Below are 19,429 nucleotides of genomic sequence, written 5' to 3'. Positions count from 1 at the left end.
ATTTTGTTTATGACTCACTATTTATCTAAGTGCATTGAAGCACATGCCTTCGAAAAAGTCAGAGAAAAAAAGTCATAGACTTCATCTAGGACCACATTATATGCCGATTCGGAATGCCTACCGAGATTGTATGCGACAATGGAAAGCAATTCATCGGCAGCAAAGTGACAAAGTTTCTCGAAGGCCACAAGATAAAAAGGATCTTGTCAACACCGTATCATCCTAGTGGGAACGGACAGGCCGATTCGATGAATAAGACCATCGTCCAAAATATGAAGAAAAGATTGAACGACGCTAAGGGAAAATGGAGAGAGATATTGACCAAGGTCTTTTAGGCGTATCGAACAATGTTGAAATACAGTATGGGGGCAACACTATTCTCTTTAGTCTATGGTGCCGAAGCCCTGATCCCGATCGAAGTCGGGGAACCTAGCTTCAGGTTTCGGTATGCAACGGAAGAGTCAAATCACGAGGCTATGAATATGAGCCTCGAATTGCTAGATGAAAGACAGGAAGCCGCTCTCATTCTAATGGTCGCACAGAAATATCAGATCGAAAGGTATTACAACCGAAGAGCTAATCTTCGACACTTTAAGATCAAGGACTTAGTTCTGAGAAAGATCACCCTTAATACTCGAGACCCAAACGAAGGAAAACTTGGCCCGAACTGGGAGGGACCATATCAGGTCCTTCATATCATCGGAAAGGGATCCTACTAACTTGGCACGATGGACGATGAACAATTACCAAACTATTGGAATGTATCACTCCTCAAACGATATTACTTCTAAGGTATGACCTTCTCCATTTTCATTTATATTTTGTACTAACCAATTGCAGGTGTTCAAATCAAAGACGTCGAAGGATTCTTCATCACGAAGTACTTAGGTCTGAAAGCACGCGTTGCACTTCTTTTTCCTTAGACCGGTTTTTGTCCCAAGTGGGTTTTTCCGGCGAGGTTTTTAATGAGGCAACCATTGTTCGTGCTAACTTAGAGAAATTCAACAGTATCTGAGGCTTTTTTACAATCAACCTCGAATACTGGGAGAATTACCCTCGGATGTTAACTTTGTTACAAGGAAGGTACTTCGTGTCAATAGGGTCTCGATAGGTAAAACTTTGTAAGGGCCAAAAGGTCAAACAAACCGTTCCCATGTAGATTACTCGAGCCCTAAAAGCAAACATGTACACATGTATAATCTATTGAGAGAAGTATTTTTCCTTGCCGAATATTTCTTGCCTTAAAGAAATTTTTACTTTACGATTTCATACTTTTGATCTATTGTGGAAACAGGCTTAAAGGCCAATCACAATTGAAGTTCAAATAACTTACCTCGTACTCAGGGACTGCCGTCCGTAAAATTGATGTAATTGACTTATTAAAGTCTCAAGATTATAAGATCTTAAAAAGGAAACCCTCATTTTTATAGGCCACCGCCACCCCACTCGGGGACTGACACTTCGACCAAGTTCGAAGTATAATCGGAAAATAAACTCAAGAGGCAAATCCCAAGTTAAAGGCTATGGCCAAACTACCACGGTTCGGAGACGTCCGAATTCTGAAATAAAATAGGCCTTCTAATATATTCACAAAACTGGTTAAAAATGGCTACCTTCGACAAAATTATAAAGGGTTTCGATAACATCAACCCTCGAAAACCCTAAGGGGTACCGGATTGTTCGCACTCTCGAACAAATTTTATTTCATGCTAAGGCATAACAAATTTTTATATGATTAATTTTTAAGGCAAAAAGGCAAGAAGCCATTCTTTTTAGGCCATATCGGCCTAATCCAAGAGCCTAAGGGCCGTTTTATTTTTTGAGTTCGAGGAGCTATCCTCACTCAACTAAAACCTAAGAGGCATCTTACTTAGAGTTCGAGAAGTTATGCACTTGATAATAAAGACTACACTATCCAGACCTCGATCCAATTGCCTGAGCTTCAAACTTGTGAGCAAAATCTTCATAATGCATGAATGAAGCATAAGGCAGAAATTGAAATGAAAACAAGTCAGAGAAAAGAGGTCTTTTATAAATAAATATATTTACAAGGACCGATCAGGGTCCTACACAAAAAATCAAAAAAAAATCCTAAGGTTCCTAATTATTTTTGGGGGCATCTCCCTCTCCATCAGGGTCCTCCCCACTCACGGAATCGCTCTTGCTTCCAGCATCATCGTCATCGTCATCGTCGAAGGTGTCCAATGCCTTGGCATCGTCTTCAATCTCTTTGGTTTTCCTTATATCATTAGTAAGATCGAAGCCTCAAACATGGATCTCCTCGAGATTTTCCCTCCGAGATTGGCACTTGGCGAGATCGACAATCCAAAAAACTTGATTTTGAGCGGCCTCGACAGATTCTCTTGTTTGGGCTTGAGCAGCTTCAGCATTAGATCGGTAGACGGCCACGATCGCCTCCACGTCAACCTTTACTTTTTTGCTTCAGATTTAACCTTTGCAAGTTCCGCGGTCCACCTAGCCTCGAGCTCCTTTATTTTGTTGGCTTGAGCTATGCTTTCCTCTTTCATGCCTTGAAGAATATTTTCGGTCAATGATAGTTGGACTCGAGCAGGATCTTTCTCTGAGGCAAGGCGGTCCATGTTTTGTTTCCACCCCAAGGTCTCCGCCCTTATCATATTAACCTCCTCACGGAGTTGTTCGATCTTTTCGACCTTCTGTTGAACATGTAAGATCGAAGTATTAGTCATCGTCCTCAAACTGATACGCTAAGATTCTGAGATTTTCATTACCTGCTCAATCAGGTCGGTTTACTCTTTATGAGTTGTGGCTAATTCGGCTTGGAGGCCCTTGGTCTCCTCTTCTTTTTGCCCACAGAGAAGTTTGAGGTAATTTCTCTCCTCCGTGAGCCTTTGAAGATCGACCTCACATAGGCTCAGCTCTGTTCGGGATTTAGAAAACGCCTCCTTATAAAGTGCCAAGGCCTATGCGGAAAAAAAGGGAAATTAGACAAGAAAGGAAGAAACAAATACAAGTGTGATGTCGATGAGGGGAATTAGGACTTACCTAACTCAAGGCTTGTTGAGCATCATGGAAGAGACTCGATGTTTCAATCATGTCGGCAGCATCTTCAACCCCGGTAAAACACCCACGGATGAGGTCCTCCCCTCCCTGGGCTCCTTCCACATCGGGAGTCCCCATGGCCTGGGCTTCCTGAATTGCCTCCTCAGAAAATATAGGGAGGGTCAGCGAATCTCCAATTACTATTGCACCAAGTGAGTCACTTGGGACGTTCTCTTCATTTCGAAGGGCCTCGGAGCCGGCCCCTTCGGACATACCCATTATTGCTCATTTCGGCGGGAGGCATCTTCAGTCTCCGATGACTAGGGGACTTTGCCTGGGCCACCAAGACCTCTTCGATTTGAGGCTGAATCTCTTCAACCCTCACCGACTCAGCGGCCTCTGGGGCCTCAGTGTTTTTCTTCACTGAGGCAACCAGTTCGGAGCCGTCATCTTCATCTTCTTCTTTTTCCTCCTTAGTCGCTAAGTTACCTCAACAGGCAGAGGGACGGTGTCTTTATTCGGCTTACGAGCCTTACTTTTCTTGGGCTTTGGATCCTTGGAGGTCGAGACCCTTTTTCTCTTTTTATCCTTCGCCAGTTTCGGGGCTGGGAGCAAAACCTCCTCCTCCCCGGACGGGGCCTCTTGACAACATCTTGTCTGAGGCCTCTATGAAAGGAAATCAAGTGAGTAAGAAAAGAAACATTTTAGCGAAAATCATCAAATACATGAAAAGGGGCTTACCATGATTTTTGGCCTCCCATCAGCCCCTTGCCAAATCACGCCATGAGCGCTTAGTGTACGAAGAGGTCGAATCCAGGTCCCGAATCCAGCTCTTGAGGTTAGGAATTGCACCAAGCATCCAAGAGTCTGCCACATCATAGAAAAGGATGTCGATGAGAAAAAGCAAAGGAAACAAAACAATAAATGGAAGCTATAGGTGGGATTATACTTACGCTTCATATTTCATTTCTCGGGAAATGGCATCTCTCGGCCGGGATTAGGTCAGAAATCTTCACTCGAACGAACAGGCCCATCCATCCTTAATCATTGTCCTCATCTATGCTCAAGAAAAACACCTTGTTAGCCCGACGCTGAAGTCTTATTAACCCGCCTTGATAGAGACAGTTGTACAACCTGATGAGATAGTCAAGGGTGAAAGACATCTCCTCGACTTTACTCGCAAAGAATCAGAGTAGAATAACAATCCGCCAAAAAGAGGGATGGATTTGACCTAGGGTTATTTGATATTGACGGCAAAACTCGACGATGACAGGCTCGAGAGGGCCCAGCATGAAAGGGTAAGGGTAAACACTTAGAAACCCTTCCAAATGGGTAGTAATGTCTTCTTCGGGGGCCAGAATCACCACCTCTTTGCCTTCCCAATGGAAGTATTTCTTTACCTACTCAAGGTCACTCTCAGTTATCGAGAATATATATCTCGACATTGGCTCGCATCGACCAGGGACTGACTAAGTTTTCTCGACCTTGAAGTCAGAAGTAAGGACACACCCCCCGGGAGCGCACTCCTCAGGGCGCGACTCCACCGGTGTTTTATCGCAGGCCGGACGTGATGAAGAAGCATTTTCATTTTGAGGAACAATTTTCGACGTTTTTGCCATTTTTGTGTGAGTTTAAAGAGAGAGAGAGAGACGACAAGACTTGGTCTTTGATAGGGGATTAACAACAAACCTTGGAAATTTTGAAGAAAGGGTGGACTTAAGAGGTGTAAAACTTTAAGAGATTCGAAGAAAGTGAAAGTAAAGATTGAATCAATGAGAGAGTGGGCCTATTTAAGGGATTCATGGCAACGGTTCAAAGGCACTGGTGGCCGATCACCAACTGACGCTCATTAATGACTTGGGGAACTGTATCGACGGGACGTTTCAGTCACTTTCGCCGCTTACGACACGAGGATAACATCATGACAAGTAGGGTTTCTTCTTATTATACTCCAAGAAATGAGAGGACTATCTGTATACGGTAAAAAATGATTCTACTATTTGATCGAGACCAGGGAGTTGCATCAAAGTTTGGGCCCGCAGTGGATCAGATCGAAGCACGAGGACAAGGTACTGAGTTCAAGAATCGAGGTATCTATCGAGATCGAGGCCAGTAGTGATCGAGACCAAATAGGGCAGACTTCTAGCAAAGCGCAATAATAGAAAAGCGAGATATCCGTGACTGGTCGAAGATCATAGCGGAAATCTCGGAACAGATCAAATCAAGGGCGGTTGTTTAGGTTAATCATGGGATTAACTTTCGTAATTAGAATTGTATAGATAGAATTTCTCTACTATATACAGAGGGTTCTAATCATTTTGTAAGAACCTTACATTCACGCATATTAATGCAATACAATACTTTCTGTCTAGCTTATATTCTTGTTCAATAGTTTGCTTATTTCTTAATCATTCGGGTACCGATCAGTTCGAGGGCACTCAAGCTCGAGGCTGAATTACATTTCAACACTGGTTTGCTTTATCTCATTGTTAATTTCTACTACTAATCTTTACATATATCAATTGGTATTAGGTGAAATCGCGTGTCCTTACAACCACATTATAAGTTTAATTGTTATCCAATTTTAAGGATAAACAGAATTATTGCTAAGTTATTGTAAAAATTGAACACAATAAAGTCCTGCCTTTTTTGTCTTTCAGAGTAAATAGTTACTGAGTACCTTTGGTTGAGCTCGTCTTTTCAGACTGTAAATTTCAATGTTTTGAAAGTTCGAAAAAGTTTTTAAAATGCCCCTAAACTATTGAAAAAGGTTTAAAAATACCCTTCATCCATCTATTGGGTTAAAAATATCCTTCCATTCACCTTTTTGGTTCACATATGCCCTTTGACTGTTAGGTCAATGCTGAATTAAAAATAATAATTATTTAAATCCACGTGGCAACTTCTTATTGGTCGAAATTAAAACAATTTAACATATTAGAAAGACTAACCCATATCTACTCGTTTTTCGAACCAACCCGCTCCAAACATTGACCCGACCCGAATGAAAAGTTCAACTAAAAAAAGATGCCCACTTCCATCTAACTCCGTGGTTTCCGGGTATCAAGTACTTCTATTTTTTTTATAATTGTGGTGTCCGGGTTAGCTTACACGCACCTCGACTAACATTAAGTACTTTTTAAAGTCCAATTAGAACACAAGGGCATGGCTTCAATGTATCGTTGATTATAACCTCAAATAAGCTTAGCTAATCAAAATAAAACCAAGATCAGATAATTATACTTCCACATCGCAACAATTCTGAAAAATTTGCTAACGCCGAAACGTTATACTACAGGGATATGGTGACGTGTCCTGTAACCTAACACTCAAAATGTTTCCACAAACTTCTAATGAATTTTTCCAAAGAAAAACTAATGAGTCGAACGAGTTTCATTGCAGTTCTACAAAAAAGTCAAGTCATCAAACTTTCTTTGTTACTAGTAATTTTTTTTTCCATTCGTTGTTCGAAAATTCACCATTAGTATTGACTATCAGGAAGAAAACAATCATTTCTAACCACAGAACTAAAACAAATTAATAGAAATATCAAACTATACTTCCATAGATAGAATTAGTACCTACATTCGAAAGAAGAGAGAAGTCCCCATGAAGAAATTGTAATTAGGAAGTGTGGCGTCTATTTTTTAGTTGAATTTTTTTATTCGGGTCGGGTTAGTATTACGAGCGGTTAGTTCAAAAAACGGGTAGATATGGGTAGGTCTTTCTAATAGGTTAGATGTTTTATTTCGACCAATAAAAAGTTGCCACATGGAATTTAAATAATAATTATTTTTAATTCAGCATTGACCTAACAGTCAAAGGGCATAAGTGAATCAAAAAAGTGGATGGAGGGCTATTTTTAGCCCAATAAATAAGTGAAGGGTATTTTTAAATTTTTTTAAATAGTTTAGGGGTATTTTTAACCCTTTTTCGTTGAAAGTTTGATGGGTCGGTGTTGGACCGTATTACTGTAATGAGACCATTCGGTAAAGTTTGTTGACGGAAAATGTATGTAGTTACCAAAAAAAACAAAAAGTTGTACGTAATTACATCTATATATAGTGTAATTTTCTTTTAACATTGGTAGTGAATATTATAACTTAAATACCAAGCGAAAACATAGATCTAGTCATTTCACAAGGTTTAGCAGGAAACTCATGTTTTGTATTCTGTTATCTTCTCATGATTAACAAGAAACTAAAAGATGGGAAGTTTCTAATTTGCGACTGCCAAGCATTTAGAGGAAGAAGGATCAAAGAAGGACCTTAATAATTTCTGAGTTTTGTCCAAAATTCACGTTAGTCATTGTTCATTCCATGTGATTTAGCCAAAGTGTGTGTGTGCAGAGTGTCCATCAATTTCGTCCTTAAGCAGAATGTGAGGTATGAGGAAAGAGCGACGCAGCTTCCACCAAATAATTAAACCTGTGCTGGAATATTAGTGTCAATTGTATGCCGGGGAATGAGAGACGTATAATATAACGACATATGTATACAGTTGCTCTGTAATGGAAATGACAGACTTTTGCTGGAATTTTGCTGGCAGGAACTTGGTTACCAGTTATGCCATAGAGGTACACGCCATCAAAAAATATAAAGTATTACTAGTAATCAGACTTTCTAAGTTTAACACTGATATATTAAGAGGGTGTTTGGCTAAGCTTATAAGCTGGTCAAACTGGCTTATAAGTAATTTTTGGCTTATCTACGCGTTTTGTAAAATTAAAAGTGCTTATAAGTTAAGTGTTTATAAGCCAAAAATAAGTCAAAAGTCATAAGCTGGTCTCCCCCAACTTATCAAATTTCAGCTTATAAGCACTTTAGGTTTGACCAAGATATTTACTATTCTATCCCTAAAATACTTTTTTTAAAACAAAACTCTTCATATATCCAGTTCTTCAGCTGCTTATTATTAGTTTCAGTACTTTTATCCAAACACATGACTGCTTATTTTTTAAATCAATTTCAGCACTTAAAAGTGCTTTTCAGCACCTAATGCTTATCAACTACTCTAAATCAGCCAAGCCGAACGGGCTCTAAAGCATTTAACAGATTCAATAATCAAGCCCAACGCTTAATAGCGCTAGCATAAATAGCTAATACCCCCATTGTTTTTACTTTTTACTCTTGTGTTTGATCAATTTGTTAGAAAGGTATTTTTTCAGTATTTGATAAAATTTGATTGTGTTTGACCAAATCTTTTTAAAAGTGCTCAAGTTGTCAAATTAAAACAAAAAGAATACATTATCAACGTTCATTTTATAACAGTACTATTTAAACGTAGAAATGATTATAAATATTAGTAATATTAAAGATCACGAGTTCGAGCCGTGGAAACGGTCTCTTGCAAAAATACAGGATAAAATTGCGTACAATATAGTTTTGTGGTTCGGCCTTTCTCCAGACCCCGCGCATAGTGAAAGCTTAGTACACTGAGCTTTCTTTTTAGTAGTATTAAAGATAATTATGTTTTATAACATAAAATAAAAAATAATCAATATATCCTAAGAGTAAGAGCCAAGAAGAGAGTAATAAGAGAAGAGACCATAAAAAAAAGAAAAAAAAAGAAAAGAAAAGGGGGTTCTCGTTACAGTTGAGAGACATACAAGTTAAATGAATGAGGAGTAATTTGGTAGATGTAAATATTTGATAATGATAATTTTAATTTGGAAATAAATATTTCTTATTGTGTTGGTGCTGCTACCAAAAGTACTTTTTGCTAAAACACCTCAAAACTCAATAAAAAAAAATACTTTAATCAAAAGAATAAGTAGTATGGTAACAGTTAAGACAATAGATATTGGAAAAATGATAATGTATACCTACTGTAAAAATAATATCCGAAATAAGTACAACTTTTGTATATAAAAAACTATTCAAATTTTTTATATTTTTTTTTTGCTACCAAATATAAAGAGTTTCTAGCATGGGCTAGAAGTGATAATACCCCGTAGATAGTGAGAAGGGATTTTTTCATTCTTATACACTATTGAAAACTTTACTATTCTAAATGTTCATGTTTAGTAAATTACCCTACCTACACAAGTTTGTTTACAAAATATATACATTCCACCTTAAAAGGCTCCCAATCCATAGTGCCTTCAATTAAGGGATTTAGTTACACCCTTTACCTTTTTTTTTCTCTTTTTCACTAGATCACCAAAAATATTAACAACTGCATCACTAAATTCGAATACAATTTTGGAGTACAATTTTAAAACTCTGTAATCTGGAAAAAATATCGAGGAATTTGAACACCTTTTTAAATGGACTTGCTGGTGCCGAGTCTCCAAGTAGCCTTCCATTGTGATCACTGTTTAACCAAAAATAAAGACTTTGGTCAAAGTTTATATTAGAAGAACTCGAATTACTGATAATCAAATTGAAATAGGAATAATTGAGAAATAATAACCGAATGCAAAGTAAATCAATGTATTCCAATAGTATTTCGTGTCCTTACAAATGAGCAGTCTTCTCCTTTTATAGCTATTTCTAGGTAATACGTTTTGTCTCTACCATAATTGAGTCATTATTATCAATTAATGGCATTTAATGACATTTAATGTAACGTTACAATCAGTAATCATATCTGATTCAATACAGATTCCTTAACGTTTTCCGTATTTAATGCCCAATAGTACGTATTTATACCTTATTTACTATCAGATTCATTCCCTTCCATCATAAAGAGGTTCGAGCACCTATCTTCCTTGCTTTTTCTCTGAACATCTGCCCGTGCCTCTTTGATTATTCTTCATTACCTATCCTTCTTTGACTGGTCCACGTGTCATGACGTGTCATCTTATAATGAATTCCATATATAAGCTTAACTTTTCCCAATATAGATAGTCCCCTCACTTGCCATTTATTCATCAATAGAATATTTGGGAAGTGGACCTCATTAAAGCGGGAATATTTGCCGCCATTAATTCTTCCCTGGAACTGATGCTTCATCTAGTCTCTTCCATTTAATGTCCATGACACGTGGCGTCTCCTAGTTGGCTCTTCAACCCTTCAGCGCCTTTTAAGGCTTTTTTACGGCTTCATCAATTACGAAGCGACAGTTCTCATTATGACATTTCCATCATTGCGCCTTTCCTTTGACAGTTGCTTCTGACTATAAGTATAACTTTTTACCTTTGTCTTTTTCACAAAAGTTTAGAGTATTCAATTCTAATTTTTATTCTTCCTCGTACTACCATGTCTTCTTCAAACCCTAACCCTCGGAGAGTCCCCATTATTGACAACCTTTCTCTTGCTCCTATTAGAAGTCGAAGAGGAGGAAGGTTTCGTAGTTTAGGGTCTTCTTCATCACGAGGCTCCTCTATTCCTTCATCGAGTTCTACTCCACCTCCCAAAACTAGGGGTTCACTTTCTCAAAGATCTTCATCTACGACTAAAAAACCCACTGAACCTCTTCGTGAACCTTTAATGGATGAAATTGTTCCTGCGGAGTATCCTTCTACAATGATAGAGAATCCATCGGAAACCAACTGTCTTCATTAGATCGTGCTAACATCTACCCGACTCAGATTACTGGAGGTTTGATTTCTATAGTACGTAGAGATTGTTATTGGAGCCATGACTTCCCCATTATAATCCCCAATGCAAATCAAAGAATCACCTCTTATTTAACTGTGTTTTCTTTTGTTTATACATATCCTTTCACGTTGGGTTTCACACCTGCTATTGACCTTGTTATCCTCGAGTTCTGTCGCTTTTTCGACGTTTGTTTAGGACAAATCAACCCTATTGTGTGGAGGGTTGTTGTTTGTTTGAGGCATTTGGCCAACATGGCTGGTATACCTTTTTACATTTTTTTATTTAATCCATCTCTATTCTCTCAAACTCTTTCGCCAAGGAGTCTTTACTCTAGTGGCAAGGAGCAAAAGAGTTCTAGTCAGTCCTGAAGATGATAGAGACCGTGGCTGGTATGCCAGGTTTGTTGCTGCCCCCACTGTTGGTTTAGTGGGTGATGGAAATGTTCCCTTTCCCGAGAAGTGAAATTTTGCACGTGAGTTTTCTTTTTAATAACTTTCTCGTACCTTTTTCTCAATTTTGATGATCATCATTTAATTTCCTTTTTCTTTTTCAGCAACCATGGGAGTTGTTGATGAAATTCCCAACTTTCGTGGTTGGGTAAAAAAGCTATTAAGTGTTGCTTCAATGGATGATAGGTCTTAGAAAAACCTCTCTCGTCGATTTGGTTGGAAAGTGAAACTAACGGTAAGAGTTTTTTTTAAAATTTTACTTATTGCTTCCACCATAAATTATTTTGATCCTTCTTTTTGTCAGGATTTCCCAGTCGAGGCATAAGTGCTGAAGCCGTCGCAGCTTCCAGAATTTCTTTGGATAGGGCCCAAGAGATAATTTTGGGTTCCTTATCGAAAAGGAAAGCTACTGTTGAACAAGACTCTGAGGAGGAAGAAGAACAAGACGGGGGTTCTTTGATAAAAAGGTCACGGGCTAGAAGACGAATTATTTCAAATAATGAAGCATCTCCCCCTCATTCTATTCCTCCTACCGAGCCTGTTGAAGCCTCGTTGGTGATTTCTGATGATGATACTCCCGCTGCTGTTCATGATTCTGCTGAATAGCTTTTTGCCCGCGGGTTTGGTAGTGAAAGTTTAGGACCAGTTTCTGATGAAGCACCCCTTGCTTCTTTTTCTATAACTACTCCTGTGATATCTTCTTTGCCATTCGTGACTGTTGCCATTGTTGCTCCTCCCTAGGCTGTTTTGACTCCTTCCACAGTTCCTCCTACAACTGTTCAACAAACTGAGGTTGGTCCCTCGAGTGGAAGTGGTGCTATGAAAGAGGTTATCATCGAGGTCCTTGCCGATGGTAATCTTTTGAGAAAGTCAGGTGGGGCTGACGTGTGGTTGAAACCCCTAATTAGTCCAATTGAAAGAGCCAAGCTTGAGAGCCACAACTATTTAACTTGGATGAACGACCTAATACAATCATCATTAAAGGTATTCCTTTTAATGTTTTGCTACTCCTTTTTTATTAAGATTCTTACCTTTTCCTCTTCTTTTTTTGAGATCAACCTCGTTGGTACAGAAATGATGAAGAGGGTTTCACACACGGAGCCATTAATGCATGAGTATCAAGTTGAAGCAGATAACAGGAGAGAACAATATGAAAACCTTCAAATTGATATGGAAGCGTTAGAAGAGAACAAGTGCACCTTAGAGCATCAACTGAGGGTTTTAACTTCGGAATTGGCGGTTGAAAAAGCTTCCTCAAATCAAGCCGGTAAAGACAAGAATCTTATCGAAACTTCTTTTTCTGAGCAACTCTCCAAGGCTAGTGAAGAAATCAGAGAGTTAAAGGCTCTCTTAAGTGAGAAAGAAGCGTATGCCGGTGAACTTGTACAAACTCTGACCCAGACTCAAGAAGACCTTTGGGAATCTTCTGATAAGGTTTGTTCCTTAGAAAGTTCACATGCTTCTCTTCAAGTTTTTTATGATTTTGCCTTGGTTGAGAACAAGAAGCTTAAAAGTGAGATTGCTGAGTGGGAGAAAGATTACGATATTCTTGAGGACAAAACCGCAATTGAAGTGAGTTGGGCATTTTTAAATACTCGCCATGATACCCTTGTGGAAGTTAGCCAAGAGAATTTTAACTTGGAAGCTGAGTTGGCTAAAATAAAAGAAACCATTGAAAAGACTCAACAAATCCAAGACTTTCCCTCTCCCATGGCTGAAACTTCTGAAAATATCGAAGATGATATGGGTTCGGTGAGTGCTCCAATTCCTTCAAGTCAAGTTGAGCCTGCTGCTGCTGATGTCCCTACTTTGGTTCCTTCTTCAACTCCTCAGTGACAAGTCTATGATATGTGACTCTTTTTTTTTCTTTTTTGCGGAATGTGGTTATAACCCTTGATCCTATTTGAGGGTTTGTTGAAAACATCAAGTCCCCAGACCTTTTTGGGGGAGTTTTGTAAAAGCAACTCTTTAGTTTATGACTAAGTTCATACTTAGTCTAAACTTTTCAATGTTAAGAAATTTTCGCAGCTATTTTTGAACTTCTGTCTTGCCTTTATATTTAAAGACTTATTCAATAATTTGCACTTTTATTTTGTAAAATACTTTTTTAACTCCATGAATGTTTACATCAATCATGAATTTTATAAAAGAGGGCCCTTTTATATTCGACACTTAATGAAGAAGACGTCTCAACTTCATAATGGTGTTAATGTACGACAAAAGAAATAGGAATACACATGTTTTTTTAAATAACTTTGACAAGTATTTATTTGAACTTTGTCAAGTTTTAAATAACACCTTACATGTATTTAAATAACTTCTATAACTTTTTTGTAATTGTTTTCCTTACAACAGACTTCAAAAAAGAAAATAAAACACCAGATTTTTATTTATAACCCGTTTCAGTACATTGCCTTTAACCTAACTATGATAAGGTTTTTCTCTGGCTTCTTTACATTGCCTTTAACCTAACTATGATAAGGGTTTTCTCTGGCTTCTTTAGCTCGTAACTTTGCTCTGCACTGGACTCGTTCAATGAGTAAACTTTCCAGGCTTGAACTTTGCCTTCTTCATACATATGTCTATGTATATTATATAGTCCCCCAAGTGTTTGAGCTTTGAAGTATGAAGTCGCGAGCACTTGATTACTTCTCTTATTTGGTCCTTTTCCTGTAAAGGAATAAAACATACGGGACTCGAAAATATGATTATAGATGAAGACTGCTTAACCCGTCTCAACTTCTATCAGAATAGTTGTAACCCTAGACTGGGAATTTTAATCTATTCCACGTGCCTTGCAGGTCGTGATTCATCATTTAGTACGGGCTACATTTTTGCCTATCATCTAAAATCGTTAGTAAAATTTTAACAATTCAAAAATAAAATTTTAAAATGAGGATACCTGACCGTGGGTACACCTTAGAAATAGTATCTCTTTAGGTGAACGACATTCCAATGTGAAGGTAATATCTTTCCATCCATTGTTTCCAGCTCGTATGCTCCTTTTCCTGCGATACCATGAATCTTGTAAGGTCCTTCCTAGGTTGGACTTAATTTTCCCGCATTAGCCGCCTTCGTGGATTGAAACTTTCTTGAGTACGAAGTCCCCAATCTTGAAGTATCTTAGACGTGCTTTTCGATTGTAGTATCGTTCCATGACTTGTTTTTGTGCTGCCATTCTTATTAGTGCAGCTTCCTTTTTTCCTTCAAGTAAATCAAGGTTTATGCGCATTTCTTCTTCATTGGATTCTTCTGATGCTTGCGTGTACCTCGTGCTTGGCTCCCCTATTTTAACTGGAATTAAGGTTTCAGCTCCGTATACCAATGAGAATGGTGTTTCACCCGTACTTATTTTTGCTATCATGCGGTACACCCATAAAACACCAGGTAACAATTCTGGCCAATTGCCTTTAGATTCTTCGAGTCATTTCTTCAAATTGTTGACAATGACTTTGTTTGTTGATTCAGCTTGTCCATTACCCACTGGATGGTAAGGTATGAATGTAATCCTTTTGATCTACTAACTTTGAAAAGATTCTGTGATTTCTACGCCTATAAATTGTGGGCCATTATCATACACGATTTCCTTTGGTACACTGAATCGACATATGATATTTCGCCAAATGAAGTCTCTGACTTCTTTTTCTCGAACTTGTTTAAATGCTCCTGCTTCTACCCATTTAGTAAATTAGTTAGTGAGTACAAGCAAGAATTTCACCTTTCCTTTTGCTTGTGGTAGTTGACCCACGATATCCATCCCCTATTTCATAAAAGGCCACGGTGCAATGACCGGATGTAGCAACTCCGCAGGTCTATGCATGTTATTACCGTATCTTTGGCATTTATCACATTTAGCCATGAAATTTTCTGCTTCTTCTTCCATTTTAGGCCAATAATAGCCTGCTCTAATCATGGTTCTTACTAGTGATCTTCCTCCCGTGTGATTTTTACAACGCCCCTCGTGTATTTCTCTCATTATATATTCTGTTTGAAAAGGCCAGAGGCATCTTGCTAAGGGACCACCGAACATTTTTGATAAAGATTGCCTTGCTTTAAACAATATCGAGCAGCCTTTTTACGAAGCGCTTAAGCCTTTTTTTTTATCTTCAGGGACGGTTCCATACTGTAAAAAAAAGCAACGATCTCGTTCTTCCAATCCCAAGTTAAGTTATTGAAATTTACCTTATTTTTGTCTGGATCGAATACTGAATGAAACAAATAAATTACGGAAGCATTTTCATTGCTCGTCATGTCTGCCGCAGATGCAAGATTGGCTAGGGCGTCTGCCTCGACATTTTCATCTCTTGGTATCTGCGTAACTTTCCAGGTTTGGAATTGCCTAATCAAATCTCGTACCTTCTCTAAGTACTGCTGCATTCGTGCTTCCCTGGCTATATAAGTCCCCAACATTTGATTAACTACAAGTTGCGAATCGTTTTTGATTACAATCTGATCAACGCCAAGTTCACGTGCCAGTTATAAACCTGCAATCACAGCTTCATACTCTACCTCGTTGTTAGTTATAGAATGGCATTTGATGGCTTGTCGAATGGTTTCACCCGTAGGTTGTACCAAAATAATTCCTAAACCTGCCCCCTTCACATTAGATAAGCCATTAGTAAACAAGATCCAAGTTCCCGGATTAGATCTATTTAACACTTGTAGTTCCTTTTCAGCTTCTAGTTGTATACTATGGCTAAAATCAGCCAAAAAATCATCTAACACCTGAAATTTTATTTGCGGTTCTAGGTTGGTATGTGATATCGTATTCACTCAATTCTATGGCCCACTTGGCTAACCTACCTGATAACTCATGTTTGTGTAATATATTACGCAATGGATAAGCAGTCACTACGAAAATAGGGTGGCATTGAAAATAAGGCCTTAGTTTTCTAGATGCCATGATTAGTGCAAGTGTGAGCTTTTCTAATTGAGAATGCCGCGTCTCTACATCTAATAATGATTTACTAATATAATAAATTGGAGATTATTTACCTTGGTCTTCACGAACTAAAACAGCAGTCACCGCTACTTCTGAAATAGCCAGATAGATGAGCAATCTTTCTTTCCCCATCCTTTGGTTTTGCGAGCAACGGTGGATTTGACATGTATGTCTTCAGGTTTCTGAGTGCTTGTTGACATTCTTCGGACCATTCAAACTGGTTTTGTTTTTTAAGAGCCGAAAAGAATTTAAAACAATTTCTGATGACTTGGAAATAAATCTTCCCAAGGCTGCAATTCTTCTCGTTAGTCTCTGCACCTCTTTCTTATTTGTAAGAATGTCAGGAATTTCTTCAATGGCTTTAATCTGCGCGGTATTTACTTCAATACCTCGGTTAGAAATAAGAAAACCCAAAAACTTACCTGATGAAACGCTGAATGCACATTTCTTGGGATTTAGCTTCATATTGAATTTTCGTAAGATCTGAAATGTATCAGTCAAATGCGATATATGGTCTCCTGATTGTTGAGATTTGACAAGCATATCATCTATGTAGACTTCCATAGTTTTTCCTAAATGTTCTTGGAACATTTTGGTCACCAATCTTTGATATGTGGCACCAGCATTTTTGAGACCAAAGGGAATTACTTTATAACAGTAAGTCCCTCTGTCTGTTATAAATGAAGTTTTTTCTTCATCTAGGGGATCCATTTTGATCTGATTATACCCTGAACACGCATCTAAAAAACTTAACAATTCATGTCCTGCAGTAGCATCAATCAGTTGATCTATATGTGGTAATGGAAAAGAATCTTTAGGACATTCTTTGTTAAGGTCGGTGTAATCTGCACAGACTCGCCATTTGCCATTCTTTTTTTATATTACTACAGTGTTGACTAACCAATTAGGATACTTTACCTCGCGGATAAACCCAATTTTTAATAGTTTTTGAACCTCATCTTGAATCACCTGATTTTTGAAAGTCACATGCTTTCTCTTCTTTTGTTTGATAGGTGGATATGACGGGTCTTCATTTAACTTGTGAGTCATTACTTTTGAGGGTATTCCTGTCATATCATAATAGGACCAGGCAAAACAATCCACGTTAGTTTTTAAAAATTCAATCAACTTACCTTTCATGTCGTGGCTTAAGTTGACCTCGATGTAGACTTTCCTTTCAGGCCATTGTGCAAATAACTCTACAGCCTCCAGTTCTTCAATCGTCGTTTTGATACTTTCATTTTCTTCTGGTTCTTGGATGGAATCGGGCCTTAAGTCCACATCTGTTCGCCCTTGTTCAGTTGAGGCTTGTGTCGTGATATCCTCAACTGGATTCTGTAATTTCTATTTTTTTCATTTTTCGTACTTGAATCTGCTACAGAGTTGATGCTCCTGGATGTTTGTTGATCCTCGTGGATTTATCGTACTCCCCATGGTGATGGAAATTTAATAACCTGATGTAAGGTAGACGGAACGACATCTATCTCATGGATCCATGGTCTCCCGAGAATCATATTGTAAGCCATTTCTATTTCTACCACCTGAAATTTCGTATCTTTGACAACCCCTTCTGTGAATATGGTAAGTGTTACCTCCCCTTTTGTCACAACGCTTGAAATGTCAAATCCAGACAAGGTATGTGCCTTTGGTACTAGCTTATCTTCAGCTTGTATCTCGTTTAGTACTCTTAGCAAGATAATGTTCACGAAACTACCTGGATCAATCAAAACCCATTTCACATTAGTATCATGTACAAGTAGAGATATTACCAGTGCAACGTTATGTGGAGTTAACGCGCCATCCGTATCTGCATCATCAAATGTTATACTTTCTTCCTCCAGAACATGTCGGACTCGCTTCCCGTGGATAATTGTAACTTTAGAAACTTTATTGGCTGCTGTAAATGTCACGCCGTTGATTTCTTCTCCCCCGCTTATAACATTAACGGTCCTTTTGAAAGAAGGAGGTTTAGGGGGATCCTGCCTGTTTTTCATGTATGCTTGCTTACCCTTTTCACTAAATAATTCGGTGAGATACCCTTGCTTTAAAAGATGGTCGACTTCCCCTTGTAACAATCTACAATATGCTGTATTATGACCATGATCGTTGTGAAATTCGCACCAGTGGTCAGGATTACGTCTATTTGGATTTGATCTCATTTCTTTTGGTCATCATACTTTGTCACCCATGCTTCTTAATACGACTACTAACTCTGAAGTGCTGACATTAAAATTGTATCCGCCAAATCTTGCCTTTAAGTTCGTATCATCATCTCGCGTCTCTCGTGTATTTCGATCGTTTCCAAACATTGATGATAAACCCGACTCTCTATTCCTCGATCTATGATCATACCTTGAATTATCCTGCTTTGATCGTGAGTATTTTCCTACTAGGCCCATGTATGGTTCGTATCTATTTTTATCGGGCCTTTTTAAGTTTCTGCTCATCTCTAACTTACTTTCTCCTCTTTTTGGGATCGGCAGATAGTATCTTTTTCAATCCTTAGCTTCGTGCTGTATCTATTGTAAACGTCATTCCAGGTTGTTGCTGGGAATTCACGCAGACTTTCCTTGAGTCGTCTTATGGCTTCTAAGCTTTTCTCATTCAAATTACTGGCGAAAGCCATAGTTGCCCAGTTATCAAGTACGCGTGGTAACATCATTCTTTCACGCTGGAATCTATCCACGAACTCTCTAAGCAACTCTGAATCTCCTTGCTTGATTTTGAAAATATCTTTCCTTCTTTTTTCAACTTTTTGAGCTCCCAAATACGATTTGATAAATGAATCTGCAAGCTCAGCAAAAGAATTTATAGAATTTTTGGGTAAAAGAGAATATCATGTCAATTCTCCCTTGGTGAGTGTTTCAACAAATTTCTTGACCAAAACTGATTCGATTTCTTGCTTGGTTAAATCGTTGCCTTTCACATCAGTTGTAAATGCAGTCACGTGGTCTCGTAGATCCGTTGTGCCATCATACTTTGGAATGTCAGGTATTTTAAACTTCTTCGGGATCAGCACCAGAGCAGCACTAAGCTTCCATGGTTGTTATGAGTATTTATCCATGTCTATTCCTTTGATTACAGGTGGTACTCCAAGTATTTGCTTTATGCGATCGCTTAGTTCCTTGAGCTGCTTCTGCAAGGTTAGAACTAAATTTTGTAAATCAAAATTAACTATGTTACCTGGTTCACCATCGCGAGATTCGCTTGGAGTTCCACCAGTGCCTGAGTTACGAGCCTAGAACGTGGGTTTTCCAAAGTATTCTGATTCGGAGTTGGTGTTAGTGGTGCAACTGGCAATTGGCTGGTAAAAGCTCGGAGAGCATTGCTGACTTGTTGAGCAATGAGATTTTTTAAGGCATCATTGAGTTCTTGTTCGTTCGCAACTCCAGCATTTTGATTTTCCTCGAATACGATTTGATTTGCAACCCCATTATTTGTTTCAGAGCCATCTGGAGTTCCTTCTCGTGACT

General features: G+C 38.4%; 1 protein-coding gene across 1 annotated transcript; it reads right to left on the bottom strand.

The window, feature by feature from the left end:
* Positions 1–17,374: 17,374 nt before the first annotated feature.
* LOC142178580 (uncharacterized) lies at positions 17,375–18,115 on the bottom strand. Its single transcript, XM_075248419.1, has 2 exons — positions 17,785–18,115; positions 17,375–17,670 (listed from the first exon to the last, which is right to left on the bottom strand). Exons 1-2 carry the CDS (start codon positions 18,113–18,115, stop codon positions 17,375–17,377), a joined length of 627 nt encoding a protein of 208 aa, XP_075104520.1.
* Positions 18,116–19,429: the final 1,314 nt, after the last annotated feature.

Source organism: Nicotiana tabacum, chromosome 3, assembly GCF_000715075.1.
Source record: "Nicotiana tabacum cultivar K326 chromosome 3, ASM71507v2, whole genome shotgun sequence".
Lineage (NCBI taxonomy): Eukaryota > Viridiplantae > Streptophyta > Magnoliopsida > Solanales > Solanaceae > Nicotiana > Nicotiana tabacum.
This window is presented reverse-complemented; position numbering and strand designations above follow the sequence as displayed.

Coding starts and splice junctions, on each gene's coding strand:
- LOC142178580 (XM_075248419.1), bottom strand. CDS start 18,115: ATGAGATCAAATCCAAATAGACGTAATCCTGACCACTGGTGCGAATTT. Junction 17,671..17,784: donor ACATGTTCTGGAGGAAGAAA/GTATAACATTTG, acceptor TGATTGATCCAG/GTAGTTTCGTGAACATTATC.